The sequence below is a fragment of the Mauremys reevesii genome, linkage group 20 (genome assembly GCF_016161935.1).
Source record: "Mauremys reevesii isolate NIE-2019 linkage group 20, ASM1616193v1, whole genome shotgun sequence".
Taxonomy (NCBI): domain Eukaryota; kingdom Metazoa; phylum Chordata; order Testudines; family Geoemydidae; genus Mauremys; species Mauremys reevesii.
This window is the reverse complement of record NC_052642.1, coordinates 2,096,461-2,118,715: the sequence shown is the minus strand read 5'-3', so window position 1 is coordinate 2,118,715 and position 22,255 is coordinate 2,096,461. Positions and strand designations below refer to the sequence as shown.

At 52.0% G+C, this 22,255-nt stretch overlaps 2 protein-coding genes across 6 annotated transcripts in view; one reads left to right on the top strand and one right to left on the bottom strand.

The window, feature by feature from the left end:
* Window positions 1-8,085, bottom strand: part of FKBP6 (FKBP prolyl isomerase family member 6 (inactive)) — a 64,796-nt gene extending 56,711 nt beyond the window's left edge. For 4 of the 5 annotated variants that reach the window (XM_039507338.1, XM_039507340.1, XM_039507341.1 and 1 more), the window contains exons 1-5: window positions 7,931-8,085; window positions 7,252-7,369; window positions 3,227-3,316; window positions 1,513-1,715; window positions 390-509 (exon numbers count right to left, since the gene is read on the bottom strand). In XM_039507338.1, the coding sequence (XP_039363272.1) occupies window positions 390-509; window positions 1,513-1,715; window positions 3,227-3,316; window positions 7,252-7,369; window positions 7,931-8,002 (603 nt within the window). In that variant the 5' untranslated portion in view covers window positions 8,003-8,085. Of the gene's footprint in view, window positions 1-389; window positions 510-1,512; window positions 1,716-3,226; window positions 3,317-7,251; window positions 7,370-7,821 lie in introns of all 5 variants that reach the window. The other variant, XM_039507339.1, reaches the window with a different exon arrangement.
* Window positions 8,086-10,150: 2,065 nt separating this feature from the next.
* On the top strand, window positions 10,151-20,779 carry TRIM50 (tripartite motif containing 50). The gene is made up of 7 exons (XM_039508317.1): window positions 10,151-10,191; window positions 13,027-13,494; window positions 16,971-17,066; window positions 18,421-18,651; window positions 19,150-19,172; window positions 19,678-19,802; window positions 20,169-20,779. The coding sequence occupies exons 2-7, from the start codon at window positions 13,090-13,092 to the stop codon at window positions 20,777-20,779; spliced, it is 1,491 nt and encodes a 496-aa protein (XP_039364251.1). The 5' UTR covers window positions 10,151-10,191; window positions 13,027-13,089.
* Window positions 20,780-22,255: the final 1,476 nt, after the last annotated feature.

The window sequence follows — 22,255 nt, the reverse complement described above, 5'->3', positions numbered from 1 at the left end:
GGAAATATGTTCAAAGCCATTTCTAGAACTTGAGATGTATTCCAAGTACACCAACCCCTCTGTACATTTCCTTGCCTGCACTAACTGGGACCAGCAAGGTGTAAATGTGGGGGAAGCAGGTTCACATACTAGTACCAACCTGTATTTCCTTTCATTGCTGCTCAGCACACACCTTGGCAGAGCATACAAAGACAGCTGCTTAATACGGTCCTTAAATTATCAACTTCTAACAGAATTTAAAACTGTAGCTTAATTGTGTTTCCCAGGTGTATTATGCTAGAGGGTAATTGTTCTCTAAACTGTTTTCCACTGTGCTCTTCCAGCTAATGCTTAGTTGTCACTTACTATCTTCTACAGACTGCATAACCCTGTCATCCTGGTTTTATTACCCGCTTGTATCTCTCTCTGGCATCCATGAAGCGCTTCTGGCGGAAGAGGTAATTGCCAAACTCCTTCTCTGTGTTTGCCACTTTCAACATCTTCTGTAGTGGGAACGTATCCTGCTGCTCCTGTGTACAGAAGCCAAAATTCAGCTGATTAGTAGACACAAAATAGGAATGCTGAGACAAGTACCTATTGCACTTCCAAGTGGTCAGACAAGGGAGTAACATTCCAAAGTCTAACACATACAGAGTTGGTATAGGAACGGCTGCACAAAGGACACAGGAGGACTGTAGCGACAAAGGCCTATCTTTAGGAGTGGAAGCCATCCTTGTAAAGGTCAGCTCAGGAGCAAAGAAAATATCCTCCCCAACCTAACAAACATTGATAAGAATTTCCTACGTGGGCTGCGAGTTACATCCTTGAGCTGTTCTACTTAAATTCAGTTTCACTAGAGGGAGCTACACTCCAAGGTTCTTGTAGGACTCACTAGAAACAACGAAATCCCACGCTGACTGGCTTCTCCCCGGGGTTACACTCTGAGTTATGGTACGAACAGCCAAACGTTTATTTGAGAACATGCAAAGCACTTTTAAGAACTACAGCTTCGGTTTGTTTTAATGCTTCTCCCAAGAATCTCTTTTCTTTAATTTACACTTTGAAATGTTCTTGACACAGGCTGGGAAGGAGGGAAGTTTCAACTGTGAGGGAAAATCTGGAAGATTTTAGGGCCAAACCTTCAACTAGTTGTAAACAGATGTAGCCCCACTGACTTCACTGGGCTGGAACAGCATTTTTTAAGTCACATTAAGCATCTCTGCTGCTTTATTTTCTTTGCAAGCTACACGGCCTGGAACATGGGGCACTGCAAGGAGTGAGATGTGGACAGCGTGGTGGCAGCATAACTGTGCTGGCCTTTTACAAGTATGTAGGTAGAGGCATGAACAAGGACATCGAGCCCCTTCACACAAATGTACTACAGGTGCTATTAGCTGGAAGCTATTTTGAACAAGAGTATCTGACAATATCCTAATACTGCAGCAACCGGCATACGTAACAGGGAAGACAGTAAAGAACAAAGACTTAAAATTCGGTGTTTATGGCTCAAAGCTACTTGTGTAACTAACTCACAGGAGTCAAATCAAAGAATCTGTCACACTCGGCCGAGTCTAGAAAGTCCAGAAGCTCCATCTCAAACAAGACTGTGGCATTAGGGGGAATCAAAGGAGGACAGCCCAATGCCCCATAGGCATAACTTGGTGTGAAGAGAAATCTTGCCAACTCTCCCTTCTTCATGGTCAGCAGGCCAACCTCCATGCCCTGAAGTGTAATCTCTGGCAAAACAAGAAGTGGAACTTTTAAGAAGTGGGCCTCAAAAACCTTAACCTGAAGGACCAATGTCTCTTAAAACCTGGTTTGCAACCTTTAGCTTTTCCAATTTTCAGCATTTATGACTGCCAATTCTTAACCAGCAATGGCAATTTTATACACATCCAGCAGCACAGCATGCACCATGGATCACAAAAATGAACCACCCGTATTCCGGTAGCCTGGCAGATGCCGGTATTCAGTCTCAATGGTGATAAATGCAAAGTAATGCACATCAGAAAACATAATCCCAACTATACATATAAAATGATGGCATCTAAATTAGCTGTTACCACTCAAGAGAGATCTTGGAGTCATTGTGGATAGTTCTCTGAAAACATCCACTCAATGTGCAGCAGCTGTCAAAAAAAGCTAACAGAATGTTGGGAATCATTAAGAAAGGGGTAGATAAGACAGAAAAATCGCATTTTCTCTATATAAATCAGTGGTACGCCCACATCTTGAATACTACATACAGATGTGGTCACCTCATCTCAAAAAAAGATATATTGGAATTGGAAAAGGTGCAGAAAAGGTCAACAAAAATTATTAGGGGTTTGGGAATGGCTTCCATATGAGGAGCAATTAATAAGACTGAGACTTTTCAGCTTGGAAAAGAGACAACTAAGGGAGGATATGATAGAGGTCTATAAAATCATGACTGGAATGGAGAAAGTAAATAAGGAAGTGTTATTTACTCCTTCTCACAATACAAGAACTAGGGGTCACCAAATGAAATTAACAGGCAGCAGGTTTAACACAAACAAAAGGAAGTATTTCTTCACACAACACAGAGTCAGCCTGTGGAACCCCTTGCCAGAGGATGTTGTGAAGGAAAAGATTCTAACAGGGTTCAAAAAAGAACTAGATAAGTTCATGGAGGATCGGTCCATCAATGGCTATTAGCCAGGATGGGCAAGAATGGTGTTCCCAGCCTTTGTTTGCCAGAAATTGGGAATGGGCGACAGGGGATGGATCACTTGATGATCACCTGTTCTGTTCATTCCCGAAAGCTCTGGGGCACCTGGCATTGGCTGCTGTCAACAGACAGGATATTGGGATAGATGGACCTTGGGTCTGACTCAATATGGCCGTTCTTATGTTCTCTGCCTCCAGCTTTGGAATGTAAGGGGTGTTTAAAATATTGCATAAGCTGCAAGGCTCATGTGTTAAGAAATCAAAGTATCCACTTTGAGCCACAAAATACAGCCAAATTCTACAACTCGCAGGTAGTTTACACTGTCCCTTCTGGATCCATAGCCAGGAGGGGAAAACAGCTCTGGGTCATCCCTGGAAGCAGGAGGCAAAGGCGCAGTGGTAGCTTGTAATCCCAACCCTTAGAACATATGACATTATGAAAGCACACAACCTATACCAGGCTTTAAGGTATTAACACAGCCAGAGCCAGAGCGCTGTAGAAGGGGCAGGGTCCTTACAACCTTGTACCTTCAGTACTAGTTCTTCTGTCTGGATTTACCTTCTCCAAGTTTCATCAGCCGAGGATTCCTCCTGTACCAGTTTGTGTCAAAGGGCTTATCCATGTATTCCAGGTACCCAGAATATTTCACTGCAAGAGTTCCAATACAAAGAGAGAAGGGCAGGAGATGTTAGAAAACTTCAGTTACAAAATATTCAAGAAAACTGTCACTTCTTCGGTGATACAACTGCTAACCACTCACACTCGGTGTAGCTCTTTTGTTCTGCTTTTCCATGGGCTGCCAAACAGCAGAGGGAGCACAGACTACTCACTCCAGGATCTCCCTGCCATCAAATCAGTGCAGCGTCAATGTTACTCAACACTGCCTACAACTTTTTACAACACAACTCTGTCTACCAGTTTGTCATTTTCTATCTAGCAAATGTGTGTGTGAATTTAGTACTGGGAAAAGATGGGCAGATGGAAAGCTCTAGAAACAAAAATCCTTGGTCTATTGGCAGAATAGATACAGCACATACAGCAACAGCTGACACAAAGGAACCAACTCTCAGGGGTGGGCCCCTTACTCAGAGCTCTGCTGAGATTGTCTGCTGGGAACGCTAATACATACCACAAAGACCATCACCACAATTGGCATAGGACTAAAGCCAATCTCATGTCTGGTCTCCCATGTTTAAGAGACACGAACTCAAACTGGAACAAGTGCAGAGAAGGGCTACTGGGATGACCAGAGGAATGGAAAACCTACCTTACAAGAGGAGACTCAAAGAGCTTGGCTTGTTTAGCCTATCCAAACTAAGGCTGAGGAAAGATGTGATCGCTCTCTATAAATACATCAGAGAGATAAATACCAGGGAGAGAGAGGAGTTAAGCACAGCACCAGTGGGGACGCAAGAACAAAGCACAGGACTTGGTGCTGATCGGGGACTTCAACTACTCAGACATCTGCTGGGAAAAAATGCAGCAGTGCACAGATTATTGGAATGCACTGGAGTCAATTTTTTATTTAGGAAGGCGGAGAAAGCTACTAGGGGAGAGGCTGTTCTAGATTTGACTTTGACAAATGTGGGGGAACTGGTTGAGAATTTGAAAGTGGAAGGCAGCTTAAGTGAAAGTAATTATGAAATGATAGAGTTCATGATTCTAAGGAACAGTAGAAGGGAAAACAGCAGAAAATAATGGATTTCAAGAAGGCTGACTAGCAAGCTCAGGAAGTTCATAGGTAAGATCCCATGGGAAGCAAGTCTAAGGAGAAAAGCAGTTGGAGAGAGTTGGCAGTTTTTCAAAGAGATGTTAAGGACACAAGAGCAAACTATCCCACTGCATAGGAAAAATAGAAAGCATGTCAAGAGCCTACCCTGCCTTAACCAGGTGATCTGAAACTCAAAAAAAGAGTCCTGCACCAGCACTGGTAGCTACTTCACTCGTGGAGGTGGGGTTTTTATAGCGCTGGGAGCGCCATGACTACACAGCCACATTAAAGCGCTGCCGTGAAGACATGCCCTTGGTTTAATAAACGTACGGAGTGGATGGTCTGATGGGACTGCCTACAATGGCACACAGCTGATCAGTGACTGCTAGTAGCAAATATCTCCAATGTCCGGTGATGGGACACTAGATGGGTTGGGATCTGAGTTACTCCAGAGAATCTTTCCCAGGTGTCTGGCTGGTGGATCTCGCCCACATGCTCAGGGTCTAACTGATCGCCATATTTGGGGTCTGGAAGGAATTTTCCCATGGGTCAGATTGGCAGAGACCCAGGGAGGATTTTGCCTTCCTCTGCAGCCTGGGGTACAGCTCACTTGCAGGTTTAAACTAGTGCAAATGGTGGGTTCTCTGTAACCTGAAGTCTTTAGTCATGATTTGAGGACTTCAGTGACTCAGACAGAGTTTAGGGGTCTATTACAGGGGCGGGTGCAGGGCCGGTGCAACCATTTAGGCGACCTAGGCGGTCGCCTAGGACACTAGGATTTGGGGGGCACCATTTTCTTTGGCAGCCTAAGCTGACTGGCGCCGCAAGCCTGGGAGGTGGGAGAAGTGAAGCAGCGACAGCGTGCTCGGAGTGCTCATGCGCAGAGCAGGGGTCAGGGGGGAGTGCCTCAGGGCAGAGGGTGGGGGATGGGGAGCTGCCGTGGGGGGCACCTCAGGGCAGAGGGGGGGAGCTGCTACGGAGGGGAGGGCACTTCAGGGCGGAGAGGGGGAGCTGCCGCGGGGGTGGGGAGGCACCTCAGGGCAGGGGCTCGGGGATGGCGCAAGGTGGAAGTTTCGCCTAGGGCACGAAACATCCTTGCACCGCGGTGTCCTGGGCGGGTGGGTGAGGTTCTGTGGCCTGCGATGTGCACAAGGTCAGACCTGATGATCAGGATGGCCCCCTCTGGTTTTCAATCTATGAGTCATGTCACAAAAGGCAAACCACCATCAAACTGAATCAGCTTTCAGCCAATACTGACCTAGGCTCAATCTACTGGTGAAATGCTTCCTGCGTTCTTAAAAATCAACCTCTCTTCATTTCATCTACTGTACACCGCATTTTGATGACAGCACTTGGAACAGAATTTGTTAACTTGTAACTCCCTCTGATTGCCAGCTTCTGGGACAGCAAACAAAGACACTATAAAGGTATGTTAGTGTGTTTACGATGCCAAGAAAGAAAAGCTCTACAAGCCACTGCAACACTAGAAGATACTCTGCAGCCAATAAACATTTCAGCTTTCAGTCAAATTTGAGCCTAAACTCTTCCACAATGTACGTTATAAAGAGCAGTCACCTCATGTTCACAAGTGGTGTACTTCTGGACAGCCACAAATAGTCACCAAAAGTACAGATCCTGCAATGAAAGTGAGACCAACTTGTGCAGATCTCATTATAGGGCTGGGATCATCTGACTGAACATGAACCCAATTGAAACCTACAGCTTTCACAAAAGAGGTGAGACTCCTTTTACAGATTTCCTTAAGCAATACAATCCATATTTTACTGAGACTGATTTTTTTTTTGAAGTAAGCAGCTTAAGAACAGCCTAAACCAGCAATCCTGAACAAGACATTCTTAAATAAAAATCAAGCACATATGGCAGGGCATATTGCTCTCAATAGCAAATTACAGTTAAAGCTCTTTCTTGTAACATCTTTGGCATCTCCTGGGAGTCTGCGATAAAACTGAATTCAGATTGGTATATTGTAAGTGTTCAGAGATACGAAGGGGCCTAGAGAATCCTAGAACAAACCTGATGCATCACCAACTACCTCCATTTATTCACATGTGCGGCAGAGCAGCACAGTCACCGAGGGCTAAGACAAGATTTCTCAACCCCATGGGCTGCAACCCAAACTTGGATCACCAGAACATTTCAAAGAGTCATGTGGCAACTCTTGCGGCTTTGGTCTCCTGGAGCTGCTCAGCTCCCCGCCCTGGGCATTGCGAACTCTGGGGTTGCAGTGCCACTCCGGTTTGATCCATCATAATAGGAGACTAGCCGGGACAAGTTTGAGTGGCGCTACAACCCCATGTACCAGGTTGCAACACCACTCTCACAAACGCGGCCTAGCCAGCCAGGGCCACGCCTGAGTGGCACTGCAACCCTGGAGGTTGCAACGTCCAAAGCAGGGAGTCCCGTGAGACCAGAGCTGCAGGAGCCACCACTGGAGGATGAATGTGGGGTGGGCTCTGGAACCCACCCCCAGGGCTTCCCCTTGGGGCAGGATCCAACACCCCCCACCAGCCTATTTACTGGATTGCGACAGGACAGTAACAATTACAAATGGCTGAGAACCAGTGGTCTACAACAGTGGTTTTCAACCTTTTTTCCATTTGTGGAGCCCTAAAAAATTTCAAATGGAGGTGCAGACCCCTTTGGGAATCTTAGGCACAGCCTGCAGACCTGGGGTCTGTACACCACAGGCTGAAAACCACTGGCCTAGAATACCAGCCACTAAGCAAAAGTCAAAATTGTAAAGTGGATGTGGGCAGAAACATTCACTTAGTATAAAAACAAAAAAACACCCAGACATGCTCTTTGGTAGATAAGCCCAGCAAAAGGCCTCCAACAATGAGAGCGGTTTTACCTAACACAGAAGCATCCTGGGGCACAACTTCTCCTGCGCCGGCACGGATAACCTCCTTTAACACCCCTCTGTCACCAGTAACATCCTGCATGCGTTGGCCCAGCCGCTGGTAAGGAGACTGCGAACGGTGGAAAAAGAACGAGGCCACTTAGCCGTCAGGTTTTAACAAGGCACGTCTACGTTATTAAATGAAGATGTCGCAGCTGTAATTAGAGGGTTTCTGCTCAGAAGCGCTGCGCTGAAATACTGCAGGATAGGCACAATCCTGCCTCAAAGCTGTACTGCGCCAGGCCCATCGCATGCTCCAGACCAGGCGCAGAGGTTACACAGCCGGGAGGCTCTTGCATTTCTCACACCAACAAACTTTATTCGCTGCCTAAAATGTATGGCAACCCCCAGCTAGTGACCGTCTGGCGCGCGGGGCGTGCGATGCCCGGAGCTGAATCTGCAGCATTAAAGACCCTCTTACCCCCCCTCCCCCACGGCCACCCGCCTCCCTGGGGCTGGCGGCGCCCCGGGGGCTCTGCCCCAGCACGGGGCGGCCCCGACAAGCCCGCCAGGCTGCCACACCTGCGCCGCGGTTATTAACGGGCTTGGCCCGGGCCCAGCGCGCACAGCCCGGCCTGGGGCTCGGGGCCGGGAACCGGCGTCACTCCGGATCCCTCCGGCCCCGCCTCACCGCGCCGCCCCCGGCCCGCGCCTGCAGCCCGTTGAGCTGCTCCCGCGGCCACCCGCGACCGCGCCCCGCCATCTCGCGCTGGCTCAGCCCGCCCGGCTCGCGCCAGCCAATCGCGCTCCGAGAACCCTTCCCGGCCCAAGCACGTGCCCGCTCTTCTGAGCCTCAGGCCACCCCGGCTCCCCAGCAGCCAATCAAAGCTCGGCGCATCACCAGTCTCAACCAATCACACAGACGAAGCGTTGAGACGCGCCCGCCCCACCCATGTACCGCCCACCGGTGAAGTGAGGCATGCTGGGACATGTAGTTTCCTTGGCGCCCCTCCACCCCCAGCCAGAGAGGTACCGGCCGAGGGTGCAGGAGTTGCCCTGCCCGGTGCTGCGGGCGTGGGCGGCCCTGGGGTCTCCTGCACCCACCCGTGTCCTGCCCTGCGGGGGAGGCGCCCCAGTGGGGCAGGCGGTGGCGCTGGGGGACGTGGCTGCCAGTGCGTGTTAAGCACCTGCTAATTTTTCCCCTGGGTTCTCTAGCCACAGGGGCCAACTTTCCCATGTGCCGGGTGGTGCTCGACCCCCGTCCTCACTCCGGCCCCTGCTTCCTCCCCGCAGCCTCCTGCAGGCTGGGAAACAACCAAACGCGTCTCAACGTGATGCTGTAGGAAGGGAAAACCTAGCCCTGCCCCGCCAGACTGCAGCAGAGGTGTTGGTGGCGAGCCCTAGCTCTGTTCGGTCTCTATAGCCCCCCACTGTTGTATCCGAGCACTTCACAAACATTAACAAACTCTGTCCTTATAACAGCCCCGTGGAAGGGAAATATCAACCCCATTTTACAGAGACCCAAATGATTCGCTGAAGGTCACACACAAACCTAGCAATTGCAAGACCGGATGAGAACAAAGCAGTCCCCCTCCTCTGACAGTGGCTAGAGCTATCTGCTTCAGAGGATGTTGGAAGAACTACTCAGTATCAGATATGGGATAATCTGACCCACACATTGGGTCTCCTAATCTCTTTTTGTTTGAAATTGGTTTAAAACCTGAGGCATGAGGTTTAATATGCCATCCAAATATTATCATTAACTACCATAAAAGCCCCCCCCCCAAAAAAAAATCCCATGAAAATGTTTAGGTTTTCTAAACTGTTTTCAGTAAAAGTTTCAATTTTTAAATATGTGACCAAAAATTGAAATAAAAAAAAAAGATTTCTGTTTTTGTAGGGAAAAAAAACAGAAAATTTCAACCCAAGTGAAAATGTTTTTTTCATTGAAAAAATGTTTCCATCAACTCTGCCAGTTGGACTGGATCCATGTAAAAGTCCGAAACCAATGGTACTCAACTGTTCCAGACTACTGTATCTCTTTCAGGAGGCTGATTTGTCTTGCGTACCCCAAGTTTCACCTCACTTAAAAACTACTTGCTTACAAAATCAGACATAAAAGTACAAAAGTGTCACAACCATACTAGTACTGAAAAATTGCCGACTTTCTCATTTTTACCATATGATTATGAAATAAATCGTGACCCCCAAGTTGAGAAACACTGATATAAAGCAGTATAAACAAGCCATTGTCTGTATGAAATTTTAGTTTGTACTGACTTCGCTAGTGCTTTTTATGTAGCCTGTTGTAAAACTAGGTGACTCTCTAGAAGAGTTGACTGACATACCCCCGGGAACACCTCTGTGTACCCCCAGAGGTAGGCGTACCCCTGGCTGAAAACCACTGTTCTAAAGGACTTTCTTGGAAGCCATACGCTGACTAAAGTAACCATCTGAATCTCTCTTATCAAGTGTGGAGCTTTCCGTGCCTGGCTATTCAGTCATATGATGTGTGTGTTTACACCTGATTTTCAGTGAGCTCAGGGGGAGTGGAACATGGGGTGTGGTAGGGTGTTAGCATGAGGTAAGCACCGTGGATTGGTATGCGGGAAGATAGCTAGGCTCTTGTTCTTAGTACATGTCTGTGGGCTGTGGTGGGTCCCAGCTTTCTGTACGATTGCGGGCCAGGTTTAAGAAAACAAGGGGGAAAGCTCTCGGTGGGACTTAAAGAAAAGGGAAAGAAGTAGGGGTGACAGGGCGCTCTTGCTTTGCTGCTGTGGAAGCTGTGTCCATCATTCGTCACACTTAGCTGGATTCTGCCTGCCTGAGGGGACTGAACCTCTCTGTCAGTCACAGGCTGAATAAGACCCCTCAAGGTTTGATCTCTTGCCGAGCACCCTGCAGCTCTGAAGGGGTGAGCAGGGGAAGGAAAGAAAGGCTGAGCAGTGGAAGGTGAGTAGTGCTGGCTCTGGGGCTCCCTGAGGGCTGTAAGGTTTATTTAGGGGAGTTTATTTTGAAAACCCTCCCCAATCTATGCAGTGTGGAGCCATCAGGTATTGAACTTGCTTCATCTGAATTGTCTTCTCCAGCCTCTCTCACCATGTCAATAAATCAGCCAAGACTGGTCCTTTTTATCTGTGTTTTCAGTCATTTACTATCTTGTAATTATGTGTTTAGTTTTTGGTTTTGGCTGTGATTATATTTTAATTCTTTGGGCACTGTCTCCAGCACAATCTCTCTGGCCATTTGTCCTGCGCTCTTTGCACTGGGGTTTGAGTCACGTTGCACGTCTGAAAAGCCAGTGCAGGGAAAGGTTTCTGTATATTTCTCCCCATTTCCCCTTTGGTCTGCAGGACTTGTTGTGGGAAGATGAGATCATGGAAATGAGTCTGACAGTCCCACTTAGATCTGAAGGAGGGTGGTGGTCCCCCTGGTTTCTTTAGGCAATGACCTTCCTTAGTGAGCCTGCCCGCAATGAGAATGACTTCACGGTAGTGGCTAGTCCTTTGCAAAGCTCCCATCTCCTTTCCAACATTACCTACAGCTTGGCTGGGTTTGGCTTGAGCCCGCTGCTTTTTGTCTAAGTGCTGAGGTTCTCCAAGCTCTGAGAGATCTGGGAGAGGGGGCTGTTCACATTAGCTAGAAAGCTCCGTGCTTCATGTTGTGTGTGTAGTGCCGGCATTTGAGCCCATGTGATTCACAAGCCCCAGTTCCTGTGCCCAGGAGCACAACAGAGAAAGCTAATTGACATAATCTTCCCTAGCTGCCTCCTACAGGATGGGAGAGAGGATGGATCACTGTGGAGCTTTACAGGGGAGGCGGAGAAGCTGGTGCCCATCACAGCTCTCTGGCTCTGGTCCAAGAGGAATGATTGTAGCTACCTCAGTGCCTTCCCGCAAACGTCAGCTTATGCCCCTAAGGCAGGACATCAGCCTTTCACTGATTGACGCTGAATGACATGGAGAGATCCTGCACTATGAGAATGGATATAGAGCTCGTGTTCATGGCCATTTCTGTTCTTTCTCCTAACCTGAAGCCTGGTTGGGAAGGCCCAGAATACTGGAAGTATCCAGGTGACATTAACCAAGAGCCTTGATGAGCTTCTCACATAGCTTGCTCAGAAGGGAAAGCATCGCTAGTGGGCGGCGCAGGAGACGCTGTCAGCATGGAGTGTTTCCCAAGTTCTGGCTGCTAGGACATGCTTAAAGGTGGTGCTGCCGGTCTCAGCTGGAAGGGGCCCCAGGAGCTCTCCATCCTTTCACTAGACAAGGAGAAGGATCAATCATAGGTGGCGCATGGATTTTCTGCAGTGTTTCTAGGACTTCCAGCTGAGGGATGGTCCAAACTCGGAGGGAGGATATGTTATTGCTCCAATGTCTGTGTCTGGAGAGATCATCCCAGATGTGGGGGAATCTTTTCTGAAAACAGGTCTAACAGATCTGCGCTAGGAACGATTGTGGGGCAGGTCTCTGGCCTGTGCTCTACAGGAGGTCAGACTAGATGATCACAAGGGTCTCTTGTGGCTGTAGAAGCTACGAATCAATGAGTTTTTTCTCAGAGGATTTCTGTGGGTGGTTGTTCTATAGTCCTGTCTCTTGAGCGTCGACTCTTTATTTGATTTATTCCTTCATTCATTTTGATATTTCAATATGCATTAACTCCAGGCCTCCTAACCATGGGCAGCGGGTACCATAGGCTGGGGGAGGCTGAGCCTCCCCAAAGCAGCATCGTGTGGCCCCACCCACACTCCACCCCCAGAAATGCCTGTGAGTTTCTGCTCTTTCGTGGCCCAGGCTGGGGCTGGGCTCGACGGCCTCCTGCCGGGACTTGGGGAGGCTAGGGCTGGTGCCCGCCTGGTGCTCCGTGGCAGGGGGCCCTGCGGCTGTGCTGCCCACTCCACGCTTCAGTGTGGGGGTTGGGGGCCCTGTAGCCGCGCCACCCGCCCGGTGCTGGGGGTTGGGGTCGGGGCAGGGGACGGGGGTGCTGGCCTGGGTTGGGGGGCAGCGGCTGCGGTGGGGCTCTGATGCTCTGGGCTCCAGCGGGGGAGGGGGAGGAAGGAGAGGGGCAGGGCCTGGGGCAGAAAGGGAGGGGGAGGGGCTAGCCTCCCCCTACTGCCGTTCACCCGCCACCCATGCTCCTAACGCATGTTACTCTAGTCCTGCCATGAGCGCAGGGGACTGGACTAGGCGACCTGTCCAGGTCCCTTCCAGTCCTACCCTGCTACGATTCAATGATTCTATGTACAGTATTTGAGACAAGGATTCAACAGAAACATAGAAACGAGCCCAGTGCCAGCGACAACGTGTCCCCGCCGTCAGGGGACACCCCACTCCACTCCCCCTCTCTCCCGGGGAAACCCATCGGCCTTGCAGCCGCTCATCAAAAGTGGGCTCTGGCCAGCCCAGAGGGGAACTAAGCTCGGTCTATGCCCTCTTACCAAGAACAGCCCTATTCTGTGCCAATGGGACAGCCATGGACTGGAGCCGAGCCCAGCTCCCTGCGATCACACCAGCAGCGGGGCAGGGTCTCAAAGGCCAGCAGGGCCCAAGCCATTCCCAGGTTCATAGGCTGACCCAACACCTCGCACCTCACACAGACCCTAGTGGGCACAAGCACCGCTGGAATGTGCGCCCGGTGGAGGGATCTCCCATCCCAGGTGGATGGATAGTTGTGTTTGGAGGTTGATTCAGTGAAACACCCCAGAGGGATGTGCTCCTCCTCAGCTCCTCAGCCAGTGGGTGACAGATTTCCATTAGGAACTGTTCTCATTAACTCCCTGTTTTCCAGCCCAGGCGCTCTTCCTCCAAGCCTGGAGCAAGCCACCGTGCTGGGACAGACGCCTGCTGCAGGATGGCTCGGAAGATGAGTGTCTGTGAGCTGGAGGACCAGTTGCTCTGCCCCATCTGCCTGGAGCTCTTAAAGGAGCCCCTGATGCTGCAGTGCGGGCACTCCTTCTGCAAGTCCTGCGTGGGGTCCCTCGTGTGCAACCTGGACCAGCAGCTCCTGTGCCCCGTGTGCCGCCAGGCTGTGGACTGCGGCACCTTGCTGCCCAACGTCACGCTGGCCTGCGTCATCGAGGCGCTGCGGACCATGGGCAATTCAGATCCCAACCAGGAGTCCTGCCCTGTCCACCACAACCCCCTCAGCCTCTTCTGTGAGCAGGACCAAGAGGTGATCTGTGGGCTGTGCGGCATCATCGGGGCTCACCGTCAGCATAAGATCATGCCTGTCTCTACCGTATACAGCCGGATGAAGGTGAGTGCCTGGGCAGCTAACATGGCACCTGCTGGGGAAAGACACAGGTGATAAAAGCACAACCAATGGAGCATCCCTGATTGGACTTCCAGACCTGCTGAGGGTGTGAGAGAGGGACAAGAGTTCTGGCCCAGCCTGGTAGTTGGCACAGGCTGGTAGCTGAAATAAATCCTGGATCCCGGTGGATCGGGCTTGCTGGGGTTTGTCCCGCAGCCACAGTAACCCACGGGGTCTGTACACTGCCGTCAGGAGGTGTGATTGCAGCACGCGTAGGTGTGATCAAAGCTAGCTCGGATCACAATAGTAACGAAGCTGCTGCAACACAGAGAGTTGCATGGGCTAAGCCCTGCCCATACAGGACCCAGCTGTGCTGCCAGGGTTTCACGGCTATTCTTACTCAGCCTAGCTTTGACCTGGCTAGATCTGAGCTGGCTCGGCTGTGCCTCAATGTGCCACAGTCCCACACGCGCCCTTGGCGCGAGGCCTCAGATCCCAGCATCCGTGTGTCACTGGACCCATCCTGCTTTGAGGCTCAAGTGAGCTTTGACCCAGTAGCATCAGAGCAGAGATTCCAGCCACTGACACTACTGATTGGAAGGATCAATAGGCCGGGGAAAAGCTTCTGCAAACCAACTGCTTAAGTAATGAACCGAATCTCTGTGCAGCCCTGAGCTGGACTAGAACCTACCATCCCCATGACCCAGCTCCCCGGGGCTGCAAGGGTTAATGTTTGCCTGTGGAGGGAGTGCAGGAGGCATGGCAGGCGGGTGCTGGAGGGAGAGGCCGTCTTGGTCCCTGTTTACTCCAGGGTCCTTTCATCTCCAGTGTTCAAACAGCTTTGGGAAAGTGGGCTGATAAGAGCTGAGATAGGCAGCAGGGGAGCTGGGCAGAGCACTCTGCTAGGCTAGGCTGCAGCCGCAAACAATGGAAAAGCCCAGCCTGGGCCCTGCTCCCTCCCGCTCCTGACACCAGATAGGGTGTGGGAGGCAGGAGAAGTGTGTCCTGCCCCGAGTTTGGTCCTTGGGGAGCCGGGGCCCTGTTCAGAAGCCGGGTATGTCTGGGCTGCGACAGAACTCGAACCTCTAGGACCAACTCTCCTCTCTCTTACTCTGGTAGCGGCTCCAGTTCAGGAACCTGAATGTGCTTAACTGCTGTCCTGAACTGGAATACATGCTCCAAGGCTGCTTTTCTGGATCCTGGCTACTCCCCCAGTGACAATGAGGAATAATAATGCCACTGAGGCAGCATCGGTGCAGAGCACAGGGGAGGAGTTACTGCAAAAGAACCCACCCACTGGTGGCATTTGAATCAATGTCACACTGTTCAGTCTGGCTACACCTCCGAATCTTTCTCCACCAGGTCACGCCGAAAGGGCAGTGAGCAGTGGCCACAGATCAGGTTAGAGGAAGGACACGGTGATTCATGCTCTGCTTGTTTTTAACATTATTAATAGTCCGGAACTGGGATTAACACTCACACTAAACAAAGTCACAGACTGTAAATTGCCAGTCAGAGTGAGACAATGGGCCTGCCTCCATTGACACAATCATAAAACTGTAGGACTGGAAGCGGCCTCAGGAGGTCCTCTAGTCCTTCCCCCTGCTCTGAGGCAGGACCAAGTAAACCGAGACGAGCCCTGACAGCTGTTTGCCAGACTTCTCCAAAACCTCCAATGAGGGGGATTCCACAACCTCCTTTGGAAGCCAAGTCCAGCGCTAAGTATCCTGAGAGCTAGGAAGTTTTTCCCAATAGCTAACCTAAGTCTCCCTTGCTGCAGATTAAGCCCATTGCTTCTTGTCCTACCTTCAGTGGACACAGAGAATAATTGATCACTGTCCTCTAGAACAGCACTTAACATGTTTGAGGACTGTTGTCAGGTCCCCTCCCTGTCACTCTGCTTTTCTCAAGACTGAACACACCCAACCTTTTTAACCCTTCCTCGTAGGTCAGGTTTTCTAAATCTCTAATCAGTTTTGTTGCTCTCCTCTGGACTTTGTCCACATCTTTCCTAAAGTGCGGCTCCCACGCCTGGACACAGGACTCCAGCTGAGGACTCAGCGGTGCCGAGCAGAGCAGAACCATTCCCGTCAATGTTTTACGTAGGACATTTTTCTTAATACACCCCAGACTTATTTTAGCCTTTTTCTCAACTGCATCCCATTGGCTTATATTCAATTTGTGGCCCACTCTAACCCCCCATCCTTTTCGGCAGTGCTACCACCTCGCCAGTTATTCCCCGTTAGCGTGCTAGACAGAACACTTGCCACCTAAACCAATGTTAAATGTTCAGGGTTTGTCTTGGCCAGGAAAAAAGGAGCTTTTAAAATTGAGTTGGGTAACATGATTTGAAACACCACTTACCACCAAGTGTAGACACAGGTTATTAATATCTTACTATCATGTTAGCTGGTTGTATTGTAACCTAGAATCTTTTCCTAGTCTAGACAGACTCTGTGTAGATAAGTACTGTCGCATTTCACAGCATGTCAGTTGGTCGTGATTAACTCTGGTGTCCACCCAAAAAACAAAAAAAGGAATTTGCAAAATAGGGAAATGTGATTGTTCAACCACAACCATTGGCTGGGAGACTCGGGAGCAGGTGTCATACCTGAAACTGCTTCTAACTCATTTTTTTAAACTGATGAGGTTTCAAGCTGCTGATATCCTTTTAAAATGTAGCTTTATGTTGTAAATTGTATCCCATATAACATACAGAACATGCTAAATAGCCCAATGAATGTAGCCCTTAGAACCTAAACTTTTGCATTTCCAGACTTATCGAGGGCAGTGGAATCTCCTTCCTTAGAGGTTTTTAAGGTCAGGCTTGACAAAGCCCTGGCTGGGATGATTTAGTTGGGGTTGGTCCTGCTTTGAGCAGGGGGTTGGACTAGATACCTCCTGAGGTCCCTTCCAACCCTGAGATTCTATGATTCTATGATTGTGCAAGCTTAACCTTGCAAGAGTCCTGTACTTTTTGCATTTGCTGTACAACACCAGTTCGCTCACCACTCAAATGCAGCCACCTGTAGGGTGGAATTCAGCAACTGTTTCACAGTGCATAGCAATTTAGATATCAAATGAGCCCACAGGGAGAATCTTAGATGGACAGAACATAATTACCCAGTTCTGAATTTGGCCCAGCTGCTAGAGTTAACAATATCGAGGTAACACAACATTAAAGAGGCCTAGAGGTGAGCTCAGGCAGGATGGAAAAAGAATGATAAATGAATTCCCCACGGAGCCTAGGAGAACGTGGTCTCATCGTGCCCTGTATTCCATGGGGGGAAGCCAGTGATCAAGGGAACATGAAGCATGACCAACCCCAGGAGAGCTGGTTCCCTTCAGGCCAGGCTGGCCTGCACAGATGGGGGGGTGTGGGGCCCAGAGCCAAACCCCTGTCAGGTGACTGCAACCTGGCTTCTCCCTTGGGTACAATAGAGACTCCAGTCTAACAGGACTATGTTCTGCCTTCACAGGAGGAGCTTTCAGTGCTAATAACGGAGGTCCAGCAACACAAGAGGAAGCTGGATGAGCACATCAGCAAGCTGGTTAACAATAAAACCCGGATCACAGTGAGTGCAGGGAGCTGTGAGAGGAGCCCGTGCCTGGGAATCTCCTGGGTGCCACCCCGGGAGCAGCCCCAGTTTGATTACTGCTCCCGATTGGCTAAGGATTGCACCCATCCTATTCGTTGTCTTACCCCGTCTTTCCCACCCCGGCCAGCTTGTTTCTCATCCCCCTGTAATGGCTTGTTTTCGCCTGTAAGCGCCTCAGGGCAGGGACTGTCACTGCTATCTGTAAAAGGCGACAGAGTCCTGTGGCACCTTAAAGACGAACAGACGTATTGGAGCATGAGCTTTCGTGGGTGAATGCCCACGAAACATGCGTCTGAGGAAGTGGGCTACCCCTCGGACACTTCACTGCTATCTGTTTGTACAGCGCCCTGCGCGGTGGCCCCTGACCTGATTGGCCATTAGGCTCTCCAGCCATGTCAGTGTTAAATAATAACAATAATAACCATCAAACCCCAGAGTGCTCCATGCCGGGACCGCTTCCCCCATCCCTCCCAGAGTCCCAGCCTACCAATCCACACCATGCCAGAGCTCCTTGGTCCCATGTCCTCTGCCTGCCGGGCGAGAGGCAAGGGAATAAGTGTCCTGCTTCCCAGGGCTGGGCTAGGGTTGCCTGGGCCTGCCCCAGCCAGGGGGAAGGAGCGGATGACCTCCTGAGATCCCTTCCAGCCCTACGGTTTTACGCTTGCTTTCTGCTGCTAGCAGAGGAGGGGGGTTGTTGTTCTTCCCAACGTGTGGACTAAAAATAGCCCTGCTTTTCAAAGGGGTGGGGGGGCCTCCTCTTGCGGCTCTCAACCTCCTGGCAGGCGTACAGACAGGCTGGGCAGTTCATTGTTCAGAGCTGGTTTGAACCAGTGTCCTTGAAAGTGAGATAACCAGTGTCAAATATCCTGGCCTGAACTAGCTCTCCAACAAGATCAATACTGATAGCTTCCGGGCCTGTTTGCCCTGCCAGGGGAATTCAGCTTCGGGCATTTTTCCACGTGCTAAGCAGTCGGAGTGGCCACAAAACAAGAGCTCCATTTTGTGAAAAAATAAATGGCAGTTTCTGCATTTGGTTTCATTCTGTTTCGGGACAAAACCAAGGCAAGGAACTTTCTGACCCCAGAATAGCCAATAGCCATTCGCCTGGATCTCCCAGGTGCAGGTGAGAGATCTAACCACTGGGCTATTCTGGAGGGCGTGTGCCCTGCTGTAGAAGGTGGGCTGCAGGTGGGCCATGGTCTGCACCAGGCATAACACCCTGGAAGCCGGTGGAATGACGGAGTTGTGCTAAGCAGGGAGCGGGCAAGGCCACCCCATGCCTTGTCCTGGTATTTTCCTCTGGCTCCTAGAACATGCTGTCCCCCTGCAGAATGAGTCGGATGTCTTCAAGTGGGTGATCCGGAAGGAGTTCCAGGAGCTGCACCGATACATTGACGAGGAGAAGGCCAGCTTCCTGGGGAGCATTGAGAGGAAGGCTGGCCACCTCATTGCCTCCATCGAGTCCCAGGTCACGCAGACGTCAGACGCCCTGCACAAGCTGCAGGAGATGGAGAGCTCGCTGGAGAAACTCAACAATGAAACTCAGCTGGATTTCATCCGGGTGAGTCTGTCTGCCAGGGGAACGACCATGGGAACTCTGGAGAGGAGGCTGCCCTATATCCCGCAAGGCAACCGCTAGATGCACCCCATGCACCCTGTGGGGAGAGCAGCCAGCTAGATCTCCCCCAGGAGAGGAGAGAGCCAGGTACCTCCATGCAGCCGCCTTGGAGAGCCAAGAGACGGGCACTGTGCCATGCCTGCCCGGGTGGAGTAGCCTAGACAAACTCTGGTTCTGTTGCACCCTCTCCAGCCTCTCTCCACCTGGCAGTAGATTCCTCCCATCCCTGGGTCCCTCAGCCCCATCCTGGCTGCCAGAGACCCCCTACTCCCAGTCTGTGCGGCTTCTATTGACTCTCCCTGCCCGGGCAGGAAGCGGTGGTGGCAGTGCCAGGGGCAGCTGGAGAGTGGGGGAGAGTGCTGGCCAGGAATCCTTCGCAGCGTTCCCCAGGGCCGAGGCTGTCAGCGCTAACTCTGCCTTTGTGTGTGTTGTGTTTTACAGAACTATGGCTCATTCCCCTCCAGGTGAGCACTTACCTTCCACCCTTGGGACCTTCCTTCGAGCTACTGGGCAGCCAGGATGGTAGAGCCCACGACGGGGAAATGTTTCCTAGGAGTGGTGACGGCGAGGGCTTTTTCATGGGGGTAGCAGGAGGCACTGAGGGGTTGGCCCCAACTCTAGTGGTGAGCAAGGGCTGTGCCCATGCCAGCTGCGGTTTGCACCCCTTCTCCATGCCAGTGGTGCGGCAGCATCTCCAGTGCTGCTGGGAGCAGCCTGGCAGCGAGGCACCAGGCTTTCTGCTCCCAGGGTTTCCACTTTCCTAGAGAGGAGTGACGTGGTGCCCACACCCCCTCCACCTGGCACGGCTTAATCCCCATGGCACCCACTGCCCGGCGTCCAGCTCACAGATGGAGGCTAGTGCAGCCAGGGAGACCTGTGAGTTCTGCCAGTTGTGGGCAATGGGGAGAGAAGCAGGGCCCGTGAATGTTCTCACTAAACCCCACTGCATGGGGGTGTCTTTCCCTCCAGGTCAGAGTTTCTCCCCCAGCACCCAGCTGAAGGGACCTTCAGCGCCATCTCCTTTAAGCCAGGTTTCCACCAAGATGACATCAAGATGACAGTATGGAAACGTCTGCTCCGCAGAGTCCTGCCAGGTACTGCACCGCCCACAGTAAGTCCCCTGCAGCAGTCAAGTGCACACGCTCCCTCTGGCATGCACCGCGCTGTCCGACACACGCGGGGCTGCTCAGGCATGTGCCACGCGAAGCTTGGCATGGGTCACTCTCCTGGCTATGCAAGAGCCTAGCTGGGGTGCTGCCTGTGGACAAGAGCAGCTCCACTGGGTCTGGCCCATTAGGCTGCTCGGGGCTCTCCCAGGGTTCCTTGCCCCTGGCCAGGCCTGCGTCCGTGTTCAGGGCTCTCCTGGTCCTGGTCCAACCCACACAGCTGCTCAGGGTTCACCTGGGCCCAGCCGCTTGGGTCTCCCATCCTGTAGGTCTGATTGCCACGTGTTTCCTCAGCCCCAGAGACCCTGAAGCTGGACCCGGTGACAGGACACCCTCTGCTGGAGCTGACCAAGGACAACACCGTGGTGCAGAGCAGGCTCCTCTACCAGCGCCGGGGCAGCATCCCTGAGCGCTTTGAGGCCAGCAACTGCATCCTCGCCAACAAGGGCTTCTCCTGGGGCAAGCACTACTGGGAGGTGATCGTCGGCACCAAGAGCCACTGGCGCCTGGGCATCATCAAGGGCACAGCCAGCCGCAAGGGCAAGCTGAACAAGTCTCCCGAGCACGGCGTGTGGCTCATCGGCCTGAAGGAAGGCAAGATCTACGAGGCCTTCAACACCCCCCGCACCACGCTGCCGCTCACGGCCCGGCCCCAGCGCATCGGCGTCTACCTGCACTACGAGAAGGGCGAGCTGACCTTCTACAACGCCGACAGCCCCGACGAGCTCGTCCCCATCTACACCTTCCAGGCGGAGTTCCAGGGCAAGCTCTATCCCATCCTAGACATGTGCTGGCACGAGCGGGGCACCAGCGCTCTGCCCATCGTGCTGCCCACGCCCGCCATGATTCAACACACACACGCTCCCGACAGCAGCCTGGACCCACCGGAGCCCACAAAGCTATAGATCCCCACCCAGGGCCCCCCACCCTACCCACTGTTGGGGGATGGTCAGAGCTCTCTGATGCCCAGCTGGGGAGGGCTGATAGCTGGTGTCGGTCTCTGCCAGTCAAGCCTCGGGGTTGGGGAAACAGGATCTTTATCCCTTAAGAGCAGAGATGGGCATGAACCAAATCAGCCCCCCAGCCCCACTCTCGGGGGAACTTGGACCCATCCCCACTGCTGTGTTCGACCTGTCTCTGCCGCCTGTTCTCCACCCAGACTCCTGTGTGGGGCACCATAACGACTGCTGGGGACTGATGACTGCGTCTCAGGCGGAGGATCCTGTCGGAGCAGTAGGCAGAGGGAGACGTAGCCTGCCCCCGTGCACATGGCCCCAGCTGTGCGGAATCAGAGAGGATGAAGACAGAATCCAACCAGCCAAGACACAATCGTCTCAGTCAGTGGTCAGCTGCTCCTTAAACAAACCTGTTCTCCCTCCCCAACCCGACTGTTCCCCTTAACACAATGTACCAAGGCCCACATGCGTATGTCCTTGTATAGCCCCTAGGATCTCCACTACTCAGCCCTGGCGCCCGTTAGCTCATGCTTTCAAATCAAGAGTCCAGAGTTCCTTCCGCCCCAGGTGACCTGGCGTGGGGCATCACTGCACACCGTTTAGCAGCTGGCTGGAATTAAACAGCCACCCAGCATTAGTATGGTTGCTTTTGTGCCCTTGCTAAGGAGGCTTTCCCCAAACATCAGAAATCCACAGTGGGGCAGATCCTCCACACACACCCCTCCCCGTGTCTGCAGGGAGTGAACCCAGTGTGATGGATTAGTTAAGTCTGTACATGTCTAAATCAAACTACAAACACCATTTGATGAATGCCATGTTGAGTGGAAACTGCACTATATCTTCACCGTTGTCTTTTTATCTGCATCTTGGGCTGGGATTCCTGGAAGTGTTAGCACATGGCTAACACAGAGCAACAAGAGTGGTTTACCGGGTGGTTCTCCCATCAAATGGAAGCACCCTAGGACAGCGAGCGGCCTATTCCTAGGGGAACCAGAGCTCCCAGGTGGGCTTGTAATCAAGTAATGTATCAACTGACAGGGACTCGAAGCCACTGAGGAGAGTCACCTGATGGGGGGGCACTGGGACATTACAAAAGGAAGCCTCTCCCATCAGCAATTTCTGAGAGAGGCTATCAGGCCCAGAAGCAGGGGCAGCTCTAGACATTTCGCCGCCCCAAGCAGGGCAGCATGCTGCGGGAGGCGCTCTGCCGGTCGCCGGTCCCGCAGCTCCGGTGGACCTCCCGCAGGCGTGGAGCCGCCTGCCGCCCTCCCGGCGACCAGCAGAGCGCCCCCCACGGCATGCGTCCCCAAGCACGCGCTTGGCATGCTGGGGTCTGGAGCCGCCCCTGCCCAGAAGGCGAGGCTGTACACAGGGTGGCAGGTAGGGGCGTGAAGGAAAGGAGGGTCCTGGGACCCTGAAAGGAAT

Coding starts and splice junctions, on each gene's coding strand:
- TRIM50 (XM_039508317.1), top strand. CDS start 13,090: ATGGCTCGGAAGATGAGTGTCTGTGAGCTGGAGGACCAGTTGCTCTGC. Junction 18,652..19,149: donor CTCAGCTGGATTTCATCCGG/GTGAGTCTGTCT, acceptor TGTGTTTTACAG/AACTATGGCTCATTCCCCTC. Junction 19,803..20,168: donor GCTCCGCAGAGTCCTGCCAG/GTACTGCACCGC, acceptor GTGTTTCCTCAG/CCCCAGAGACCCTGAAGCTG.